Source organism: Babylonia areolata, chromosome 29 (assembly GCF_041734735.1).
Source record: "Babylonia areolata isolate BAREFJ2019XMU chromosome 29, ASM4173473v1, whole genome shotgun sequence".
In the NCBI taxonomy this organism is placed as follows: Eukaryota; Metazoa; Mollusca; class Gastropoda; order Neogastropoda; family Buccinidae; genus Babylonia; species Babylonia areolata.
The window spans coordinates 12,605,812-12,618,311 of NC_134904.1; the positions used below are offsets into that span (position 1 = coordinate 12,605,812).

The 12,500-nt window shown below is 45.1% G+C and overlaps 1 protein-coding gene across 1 annotated transcript in view; it reads left to right on the forward strand.

The window, feature by feature from the left end:
• Nucleotides 1-12,500, forward strand: part of LOC143275071 (nitric oxide synthase-like) — a 142,274-nt gene that overhangs the window by 6,242 nt on the left and 123,532 nt on the right. The window contains exons 3-4 of the mRNA XM_076579135.1: nucleotides 4,404-4,628; nucleotides 6,648-7,853. Coding sequence (XP_076435250.1) covers nucleotides 4,455-4,628; nucleotides 6,648-7,853 — 1,380 coding nt within the window. The 5' untranslated portion in view covers nucleotides 4,404-4,454. The remainder of the gene's footprint in view (nucleotides 1-4,403; nucleotides 4,629-6,647; nucleotides 7,854-12,500) is intronic.

Consider the following 12,500-nt stretch of genomic DNA (forward strand, 5'->3'; position numbering starts at 1 on the left):
GCGCGTCACTACACTGCATCACCACCCTTTTTTTTTTTTCTTTCTTTTTTTCTTTTTTTTCCTGCGTGCAGTTTGTTTTTTTCCTATCGAAGTGGATATTTCTACAGAATTTTGCCAGGAACAACTCTTTTGTTGCCGTGGGTTCTTTTACGTGCGCTAAGTGCATGCTGCACACGGAACCTCGGTTTATTGTCTCATCCGAATGACTAGCGTCCAGACCACCACTCAATGTCGAGTGGAGGGGTGGCGAGAAAATATCGGCGGCTGAACCGTGATTCGAACCAGCGTGCTCAGATTCTCTCTCTTCCTAGGCGGACGTGTTACCTCAAGGTCATCACTCCAGGATAAAGGCCAAAATGATGGACACAACATTTCATAACTGAAAAAAAATTAGACAGTTAAAGATTTTTTAGCTCGTGGCGTTTCCTGCAATAACGGTTTTGTTTTTGAAGAGTTATATATTTTCGTGTTGTTTCTTTTTCTCTCTTCTTTAACTCACTCAATACGGCCAGTCCTCTCTTCCCCTCTACACAGACCCCTCGGATGTCCAGTGGGTGTCTGAATGACCCAACCTTTAGCTTCCGTCTTCAGAATTGTGGTATTCTTTGTCAACATTCACGTCTTCAGTATAAGAGCCTTCCGCTTGCAATATGATGGTAATTGGGGTGAAATGCTGTTAACGTCGTCTCCTTCGCCGTTCGTATGGAAAGAGTTAAGGCGTTATTAATAGATAAACACTGCGACAGAGCAAAGTAAGGAGCCCGTTTTCATTTTGTAAACGTATCGCTAAAGTCTGTGTATTTATTTATGTTTCTGAAAATGTTCACTGGGTATTTTACCCTGATTAACTGATACATTGGACATTCTAACAGAAAATGGCGTTTGTCTTCTACAACCTGATAGAAATTTGTATTTGTATTTGTATTTCTTTTTATCACAACAGATTTGAAATTCGGGCTGCTCTCCCCAGGGAGAGCGCGTCGCTATACTACAGCGTGACCCCCTTTTTTTTTGGTATTTTTTCCTGCGTTCGTTCGTTCTTTGGTTTAACGTCTTTTCACTGTAAGTGATATTAGACGAATTTTTCCTGCGTGCAGTTTTATTTGTTTTTCCTATCCAGAAATTGGCAGGAGTTTAATTTTGCTGTATATCTTTCTCTTTTTTTTTTGTACACGTTTATGTCACTCAAGCCTAGCCTAATTTTAGCAAAAGGCAGTACGAATACTTGATGACAGTAATGTCTTAAATCTATTTTCTGGTTGCAACAATGACTTAAAACAGCAATATGTAGAGTATATATCACGTTCAGAACGTTTCTGAAAAAAAGAGAGTGGGGCATAGAGAGAGACAGAGAGACACAGAGAAACACACACACACACACACACACACACACACACACACACACACAAAGAGAGAGAGAAAGAGAGAGGAGTTTCAGTTTATTATGTCAGTTTCAGTTTTAAGTTTCTCAAAGAGGCGTCACTGCGTTCGGACAAATCCATATACGCTGCACTGACATCTGCCAAGCAGCATGACCCAACGCACCTATCATCGTCTCATCCGAATAATAATAATAATAATGGATACTTACATAGCACACTATCCAGAAATCTGCGCTAGGTGCTTTACAAAAACGCTTTTGTTAACAAAAAACTTTATATCTATGTTACATACACACACCAAAATGTGACTACACACACACACACACACACACACACACACACACACACACTGCATACATACATTTTAACATATATGTGTATCTAACAGCTACCGTAGCACATACGCACACATAGGCAGGCACAAACTTACATAAACACACGCACACACAATACACATTCATATACATGCATGTAGTTATGTACACATACATATGTATACACACATAGTCAAGCACAGCTAACGAAAAGGAAGTGGACCTGCCACAATTGAACTTATTGCTGAGGGAAAAGGTGAGGTTTGAGACGAGATTTAAAAGATGCGAGGGAATCAGAATGACGGAGGTTAACAGGGAGCTTGTTCCACGAATGACGAGACGCTCAGTATAATTTCGCAGTCAAAGTTGCGAGACCCCCCAGGTACTCTGTGTATCGACATACCAGCTTCTCAACCATTCTGCTACCTTCCTCTTAGGAAGAAAGGGAGAGGGACAAACGTCGTGAGACGGGACTGCTTGCGTCCCGCGTCCGTCAGGGTGTGTGTGGGTGTGTGTGTGTGTGCTCGCGCGCCCGCGTGTGTGTTTGTGTGAGCGTGCGCGTGAGAGAGAGAGAGAGAGAGAGGGTGGGAGAGAGGGCGGGAACCTTATCACATGCTCCACCCATGGTTCACCTTGTGCTAAGCAGTTAAGAAGGGGAAAGAGAGAGAGAGAGAGGGGGGAGAGAGAGAGAGAGAGAGAGAGAGAGAGAGAGAGAGAGAATATCCCACAATCCCACCCCGCGGCAAGAACAGAGAGAAAAAAAAATCACTCACTCACTCACTCACTCGTGGAAGCTGAAAAGCTGCTCTGTCACTTCTTGCACTACGGGTCTCACGTGCGCGACGGAACGGTTGTGTTTGGTGGAGGGAGGGAGAGAAAGGGAGAGACAGAGAGATAGGGAGAAAGAGAGAGAGAGAGAGAGAGGGAGCGACACTGGCTGTGTCGTGCCGCTCGCTGAAGCTGTGGCTAAATGGACGTGACGAAGTGTTCTTGTTGATCAGCTGGTTTCCTGGTATCCGCCTTTATTGAGGAGGTGTGTGTGTGTGTTCGGGGAGGATAAAAAAACACCCAGTAGAGCGTCGATCAAAAAGGAACTGTTTGTCTTTTGGTGATGCTGCTGAACTTGTAGAGAAGTGTTGGGGGGAAAAGAAAGAAACTTCCTGAGGACAACCAACTAACCAACCAACCAACCAACCGAGAAACAAGTGACGTCAGAGGTAATGATTTTGGTTAGTCAGTTTGGGATTGGACGCACAGATTTCAGAGGACATCTGCGATCGAAAAACAGTCTTATTTATTTTGTTTGCGATACGACAAAACTGTGCTTTTGTTTGTTTGTTGTTTTTTTTTCTGTACCGTGTGTGTGTGTGTGTGTGTGTGTGTGTGTGTGTGTGTGTGTGTGTGTGTGTGTGTGTGTGTGTTGAATTCTTCATGTACTGAGAAGACGACGAAAATTACAACAGAAAAAAAAAAACCCAACCACAACCAAACCAAGAACGAGAGAAAATCTGAGACAATGTGCGGCGTTGACAAGTCATGTTTCAAGCAGTGTGGGACCTTTGTGAAAAACGAACGCGTACTCTTCAAACGCTAACGTTACACGCACCTAGCACCGACGCCGCAGTTCACTTCGCTCTTGGCACTGGAAAAGCACGGAGGTCAGTTTGCTGGACAAGTGTCTGCTGGTGGCACGTGCATCGCGTAACTAGTTTGTCTGCTAGCCTGGAGATTTTGCCGACAACGGTTTCCACAGCGGGTCCTCGAGATTTTGTGGTGCCATCGGAGGAAGTTTCTGGCCGGGAAAAAAAACAAAAACAAAACAACACCAACAACAACAGCCAAAAACAAACAAACAAAAAAACAACACCACAAAACAAACAAAAAAGAAAAAAACAACAACTCTGGATTCCTGAAAATGAAAGATTGTGAAGTGTTCCCTGTCCACCACTGATTTCCAAGTATCACCCCTCTGGGAATTAGTCATTAAAAAAACAAAAAAAAAAAAAAAACCGCATATTTTTGTGACTATTTTTATATATCTGTTACATATGTGCAGGAGAAAAGGGCTGAAGGGAATATTATACCCCTCAAAACAACAACAACAACAACAACAACAACAACAACAGCAACAAGCAACAGAATAAAATTGAACGTTCCGAGTTTTGTTGTGAAAACTGACCATTAGCATCACCCTTAATTAACACCGTTCTTGTCGACGATAAATACGTGAAGCGGAGTAAACGCCGTCAACAACTTTTATTTTGTTAACAAATCGTTCATTTTACAATAACAAATCAAGGCATGTAAAAAAAAACATTTCTTTTTATGTTAACAAAAAAAAGATATCTGAAACACACACACACACACACACACACACACACACACACACACACACACACACACACACACACACACACACACACACACAAAACAAAAACCAAAAAAAATAGCGGAGGGAATAATTTCCAAATAATACCCTCATGACCACCACCACTGCAACGTAACACACACACTCACACACTCTCTCTCTCTCTCTCTCTCTCTCTCTCTCTCACACACACACACACACACACACACACACACACACACACACACACACACACACTGATAATAATAATAATAACAATAATAATAATAATAATTAATAATAATAATAATAAATAAACACAACACGTATCATTGGTGGTATTTATTCTTCACTCGTCAGCGGGAAGTTGAAGCCCTGAGTGTGACTTGACAGTCGACGACCACCACCAACATGCCGACGACGACGGCGGCGGCGGAGACGATGCCGAACACGATCCGCGTGAAGCTGGTGAAGCAGAGGCACGGGGGGCTGGGCTTCCTGGTCAAACAGCGCACGGAGAAGCCCCTGGTGGTGGTGGCTGACCTGGTGGCCGGGGGCATCGCTGAGGAGAGCGGGCTGGTGCAGGTGAGGCGGGAACCGTTGTTGATGACGATGATGATGATGATGATGATGGTGGTGGTGGTGGTGATGACGACGATGATGATGTTGATGATGGTGGTGGTGGTGGTGATGGGGATGATGGTGATGACGATGATGATGGTGGTTGTGATAGAGGTGATGTTGATGATGATTATGATGATGATTGTGGTGGTGAGGACGATGATGGTGATGATGACGATGATGATGGTGATGATAATGATGATGGTGGTGGTGGTGAGGACGATGATGGTGATGATGATGATGACGATGATGTTGATGATGGAGGTGGTGGTGGTGGTGGTGGTGATAGAGGTGATGTTGATGATGTTGATGATGATGATTGTGGTGGTGAGGACGATGATGGTGATGATGACGATGATGATGGTGATGATGATGATGATGGTGGTGGTGGCGAGGACGATGATGGTGATGATGATGATGGAGGTGGTGGTGGTGGTGGTGGTGGTGGTGATGATGATGATGATGATGATGATGGTGGTGGTGGTGGTGATAGAGGTGATGATGATGATGATAACAATGATGATTTGTGGCCGATGACAATGCTGAGGAGAGCGGGCTAGTGCAGCAGGTGAGGATGGAACCGTTCTTGTGATGACGATGATGATGATGATGATGATGATGGTGGTGGTGGTGGTGATGTTGATGATGAGGATGGTGGTGGTGATGATGACGACGATGATGATGTTGATGTTGATGATAAGGATAGTTGTGGTGTTGGTGTTGGTTGTGGTGATGGGGATGATGATGATGGTGGTGGTGATGGAGGTGGTGGTGGTGATGGTGATGATGATGATGGTGAGGACGATGATGATGATGATGATGATAATGATGATGGTGAGGACGATGATGACGATGATGATGATGATGGTGATGATGATGATGATGGAGGTGGTGGTGATGATGATGATGATGATGACAATAATCAGTGGTGGCTGACCTGGTGGCCGGGGGCATCGCTGAGGAGAGCGGCCTGGTGCAGGTGAGGCTGGAACCGTTGTTGATGATGACGATGACGATGATGGTGATGGCGGTGATGATGATGAGGATAGTGATGGTGGTGATGATGATAATGATAAGGATGGTGATGATGTTGATGATGGTAGTGGTGGTAGTGATGATGATGATGACGACGACGATAATGATGATGGTGATGGTGATGAGGATGGTGTAGATGATGGTGGTGTTGGTGATGATAATAATGGTGATGATGATGATGACTATGATAATGATGATGATGATGATGGTGACGACGATGGTAATGATAATGGTGATAATGATGGTGGTGGTGGTGATGATGATGATGATGGAGGAGGTGGTGGTGGTGGTGATGATGATGACGACGATGATGGCAGTATTCACATTATTCTCTTACCATGTGTTCTTTCCATTCAGTTTAGTTCCGTAGACGGACAAATCGTAAATATGTTTCAATATCACTATATATACACACACACACACACACACACACACACACACACACACACACACACACACACACACACACATATATACACTTGACATTTCTTCCCCTGTCAAGAGACGTAAATAAGGCCAGTTAAAGAGTGGAGGTGGAGAAATGTTGTAGAATATACATTACAATGTTATTAATCAGTTTACAAGTTGTTTTTTTCCGTCTCATACACGGAGAAGTACAGGAGAAGAAATGTGGACATTGCCATGATGACGATGATGATGATGGTGATGCTATTGACAATCGTGACGATGATGATATTGATGGTAACGATGGTGTTGACATTGATAGCAATGATGATGGTGATATTACTAGCAACGATGGTGATGATGTTGATGGCAATGGTGATGATGATGATGATGATGATGATGATGATGATGATGATGATACCGATACATCGTCCTCCTCCTTCTTCTCTGACGCCTCCTCCTCCTCCTCCTCCTCTGACACCTCCTCCTCCTCCTCCTTCATCTCATGATCCCCACGAACGTCTGTCTGTGTGTGGCGGGCAGGTCGGGGACATCATCCTCCGCCTGAACGACATCAACCTGGCCGACATGAGCTACGAGAGCGCCGTGGAGGTTCTGAAGGCGGTGCCCACCGACGCCCCCGTAGTGATGCTGCTGCGGGGCCCCGAGGGCTACACCACGCACCTGGAGACCACCTTCCTGGAGAACGGCCTCCCCAAGACGGTCCGCGTCACCAAGCCTATCCAGGACTCGCTCATGGGCCGCATCCGCAGGACCTTCTCCTCCAACGGCTCCCCCTGCCAGTTCAAGGCCCTCAAGAAGATGTACAAGAAAGGGGAGGAGGTCGGGGAGGAGGGGGCAGAGGATGGGAGCAGCGGCGGTGGAGGGAAGGTGAACGGATCGACCCCTGTGGGAGGCGGCGGTGGGGAGGACAATGTGGTGGAACTCATCGATGCGGACGCCATGGACCCCTCAACCAGAGCCGCGGCGATCGCAGACTCTGGCTACGCCTCCTCGGCTCTCAGCGACAGCAACGGGGGAGGAGGAGGAGGAGGAGGAGGAGGTGGGGTGGTGACGGTACCGCGCCAGAAGGTTCTGGACAACGGGTCGATGGGGTCGCCCAAGATCGTGCTGACGGCCCCCAGGAACCTGAACGGGCCTCCGCAGGACGGGGGAGTCCCCCAGGCGGTCAACGGTGGCGGCGGCGGCGGCGGCGGAGGAGGGGCTCGCCGCCCGAGCAGCGGGAGCCGGCGGGCCATCGAGATCGTGCAGGACAACGACGAGATCACGGTGGTGGTGAAGGGCGACGTCCGGATCCACAGCGACATGGGCATGGCGACGAGCAGCAAGGCCTCCGACCCGGACACGCCCAAGCGCTTCGTCATCTCCAGCAACACCAGTGCCCCTCCAGCCCACGCTGCTGCTGCTTCTCCTCACCCTGACCCCCCTGGGGAGAAGAGCAACGGGCACCTGCAGCCCCAGGACAAGGGCTCCCCGGAGCACAAGGGAGGGAGCACGGACTGGGGAGGAGACCTCTCGGACAGCGAGGAGAGGGGAGGCGGCGCTCAGCAGCAGCAGCTGTCTGCGAACGCGCGCAGAAGGAGCAGCCCGACCAGCCCGCGGAAGGGGTCGTCGCCCGGGCCGGAGGGGAGGCGGGGGTCCATGGCCACGCCCAAGAAGTTCGCCAAGCTGCGCCACCTGCTGGACGAGAGGACTACCGTGGACGTGCTGCACCAGAAAGTGACGGCGGTGAGTTTGTTTTTCAGTTTTAGCAGCTTTAGAGTTCGGACAAATCCATATACGCTACACCACATCTGCCAAGCAGATGCCTGACCAGCAGCGTAACCCAACGCGCTTAGTCAGGCCTTGAGAAAAAAAAAAGAAAAAAAAGATAAGCGTAAAAGTATAAATAAGTAAATAAAAAATTTTTTTTTTAAATTACAATATAAAAGGTAGTAGTAATAATACTAATACTAATGAATAAATAAATAAATAAGACAACAGTGATGATAGATAAGCAAATAAATGTAAAACATGAAGACACACGGTGAGTGTGTGTGTAGGTGTGGGTGGGGGGTTTAAGGGAGATGGGAGGGGGGTCTGTTGTGTGTTTGTGTGGGTGGGGTCGGGGTATATCTCTGTGTGTGTGTGAGAGAGAGAGAGAGAGAGAGAGAGTTGGTGGGTCTGTGTGTGTGTGTGTGGTGGACGTAGTGGGTAAGGTGTGTGTGTGTGTGTGTGTGTGTGTGTGTGTGCGTGCGTGCGTGCGTACTATATTCACTTTACACAGGCTTAGGATACTACGTTCACTTTACACACGCTGAGCCAGGTGGGGGTTATATTGTTTTTTTGTGGTTTTTTTGTTTGTGTGTTGTTGTTTTTTTACTGTACAGTTGTGGTACTTACGTGCGTCATCATCCCGAGTAACTTCCTGTTTAATACTGAAAAAATATAAATAAATAAAATAAAATAAAAATCAAGACAAAGCTTCCTGTTTACTTCTGAAAAAGAAGCGTTTTGACAATATTCTGTGTACTGTACTGTGTGAAGCTTTGTGTATTTCTCTTCTTCTTTTTTTTTTTTTTTTTTAAAGATAAAGATACCGTTAATTTAACATAGGGAGGAGGGAGTGAGAAATGAGTGAAAGAGAGTGTGTGTGTGTGTGTGTGTGTGTGTGTGCACGCACGCCTGCGCGTGTTTGTGCACGTGTGTGTGTGTGTGTGTGTGTGTGTGTGTGTGTGTGTGTGTGTGTGTGTGTGTGTGCACGCACGCCCGCGCGTGTTTGTGCACGTGTGTGTGTGTGTGTGTGTGTGTGTGTGTGTGTGTGTGTGTGCACGCACGCCCCCGCGTGTTTGTGCACGTGTGTGTGTGTGTGTGTGTGTGTGTGTGTGTGTGTGTGTGTGTGTGTGTGTGTGTTTGGTGGTTGTATTGTTAACGATATTTTTTTTTTATATTGTTGATGTTGTTATTATGATCCAAGGATCAAGAATGGTATGTTTATCCACAGACGCCTGTTGGAGCATGGAAGAATTTTGAATAGAAAAATAAATAAATAAATAAATAAAAATCCGTGGTGTTTTGTGTAGGAAATTAGCTTAATCTGTAGTTAAGTTAAAAAAAAAAAAGGTGATTAAAAGAAAAATGATATTCACTCTCTCAATTTTCTACTCTACATTCCTTTTCCTACCTTCTAGATAACGGTTGATAATCGACAAACGCGGCCATAAAGAGCGGAAGTGAAGGTTAGGGTAGGGAGGGGGGGGGGGGGGTGTTCTTCCAAAGACTCATTGATGTTAGATGGCAACAGTGGGAAGAACACATAAATTCAAGTGATAGGTTTAGCTTTTTATGGAAAATTTAGAACACTTCCCATCGTCGAACTCCATGTATTTTATTGAATTTGAATAGACATGTGAGGTAAGCATAGACAAAATTTAGATTGGGGATGTCGGAAATCGCTGCACATGGTTGCCGATACATTTACGAGAAAGATGAAACATGTCCCATTGTGTAAGGAAGAAACTGAAGATGAAATCCACTTTGTATTACGTTGCTACTATTTTCACGATTTAAGAACAAAATTTATACCACATATTATTATGATAGGCAGAACCTTTTTCGTTACAAATGCTCTTGTAAAAAAAAAAAAATGAACATAGAATGATAAAATTCTCTCTCTCTCTCTCTCTCTCTCTCTCTCTCTCTCTCTCTCTCTCTCTCTCTCTATATATATATATATATATATATATATATATATATATATATAAGAGGCGTAAGAATGCAATAAAATTGTTCGATGTCAGAGAGTAAGGTAATAACGATTGTTTATTCTTGTTTGTTGTTTTGTTGTTGTTGTTTTTCTCTTGGAGTCTGAATATTTACTTGTCCACGCAATACGTTTCTGTCCGTATGTTGTTTGTATGTTATATTCATAACACTATATAAGGTAGAAAATCTTCTTGACTTTTGTTTAACCCCTTCAGATGGGGCGATGGCCATATATTTGTTCGTTCGTTCGCTCTCTCTCTTTTCTTTCTTATTCTCTTTCTGGTCTAAGAATTTATTTGATGTTCGTTCTCTCTCTTTTCTTTCTTATTCTCTTTCTGGTCTAAGAATTTATTTGTGCATGTACTTATGATGTTTTCTTGTTCTTTTTTTTTTTTTTTTTTTTTTTGGGGGGGGTGACATAATTTGAAATTTATTCATGTAATGTTATGCTTTTGTATTGAGTATTTCATTTTCCCTTTTTTTTTATGAGGGCAGGATGAAAACAAGCCATTTGTGCTTACTCCTGTTTCCCCTCAATAGGATGAAGATTCGTTCGTTCGTCTGTTCATTCGTTCGTTCGTTCGTTCGTTCTCTCTCCATGTTCCGTCTCCACACACTTTTTTTTTTTCTGCCTAGCCGATGACATGAAACACAACGAGTATGGACGTCAACAAAAAGAACAAGAGAGGCAAGGCCTTCAAGACTCACTTGTGATACACCTTTTTTTCTTTTTTTTTTTTAAATCCAAGCTTTTTATGTATTGAGTATAATTTCAAAATGTAATGTTTAAGGTGAGAAAGATCAGTTTAAAGCAAATTAAGTCCCCTAGCATCAATTACAGAGTAACTTCCCTTTTTTTTGTTGTGTCAGAATATCAGATCAAAGTGCCAAGTTTAGAGAATGCAAAAAATATAAATATAACAGTAAATGCAGTTTGCATATAATTAGGCTTCATTTTCTTTCTTTTTTTTTGTTTTTTTTTGTTGTTGTTTTTTTGTTTTTGTGCCCTTCCCAGAGGTGCAATATTGTTTTAAACAAGATGACTGGAAAGAACTGAATTTTTCCTATTTTTTATGCCTAATTTGGTGTCAGCTGACAAAGTATTTGCAGAGAAAATTTCAATGTTAAAGTTTACCACACACACACACACACACACACACACACACACACACACACACACACACGCGAACACCGGGTTAAAACGTAGACTCACTTTGTTTACACAAGTGAGTCAAAAACGCGTTCAATGAGTGGCGGTGCGCGGAGAGAGAGAGGGAGAGGGTGGGGGTTGGTGAGTGGGGGAGATGGATACATGATGAAAGAGGAAGGAGGGTGGGTGGTTGGGGAATGAAGGGGTCGTTGGAGGGTGTGGGGGGGGGCGTGGGGGGTACGGGGGGGCGGGGTGGGGGGGTGGGGGAGGGCGCACGAGACTTGAGACCAAACTGTTAACAGTCAAGCAGTGGTACGGGGCATGTGTAATAATAAAATGGATATGTCATTTTTAACCATGTCATATTTATACTACACTGTACTGTGGAGGGTGAATGGCAGGGGGGTTCAACCATGTACGAGTTGTTGTTTTTATCCTTGTATGTCTTTCTGTATATCTCTGTCTTTGTGTCTCTATAACCACCACCACCCCCAACCCCCGCTTTGCCCACTGCCTCCCTCTCAATCTCTTCCCCCCCCCCCCCTCTGTCTCCCTCTCCCTCTCCCATTCTCCTCTCTCTCTCTCTCTCTACCTCTCAATTTCCCCCCACCCCTTTCACTTCCGCTTCTCTCTCTCTCTCTCTCTCTCTCTCTCTCTCTCTCTAACCCCTCTCTTTCCCAGTCTCTCTCTACTTCTCTCTCCTTCCGTCTCTCAAGTAATATGATACAAGTCGCGTGCGACGTCTTGAGACAGAGAGAGAGAGAGAGAGAGGAGGAGGAGGAGGAGGAGGAGGATATAGATAGATATGGCGACAGAGAGAGAGGAGGGGGGAGAAGATAGATAGAAATACATAGTACGGATACAGAGTGAGAGAAGAGTCACACACACACACACACACACACACACACACACACACACACACACACAGAAGACAGAGTGAGAAGAATGAGAGATACAGAGACAGACCGAGAGAGAGAGAGAGAAGCCGGAAGGGCGCTCTCTTGCACAGGAAGCTGCCAGAAGCTGGCTTGAAGTAGCTGGCATGGCAAGCTAGCAGTCAAGTCAGTTACAGTACCAGCAGTTCTGCGGCTGTCGCTGCCGGCTGTCAAACAGCGATCGGCTCGGCCCGTCCCTGGTACAGCGTGCGTCGTGTGGCCGGGGGCACTGCAGAAAGTAGTATTTTTATCATCAACAATAATAATAATAATAATAATAATAATAATAGCCATCATGTTCAGTAGCCAAGTGGTCGTGGTCGTGACCCTTGACCCTGTTTACGACGGCAGCCGGACAAAATGAACGCCGCGGCCGCACCTTATCGAAACGATGAATCTGATGGGGGGGGGTCTGCTCTATTTTTAGCTCGTGCGTCGATACTAAACTGCTTTGCCCTGTCCATGTTTAGCAAAAGGATGGAGTTTGTTTTTGTTTTTTGGGTGTTTTTTTTTTTTACCTTTATTTTTAGCCTTATTTTTGGACAA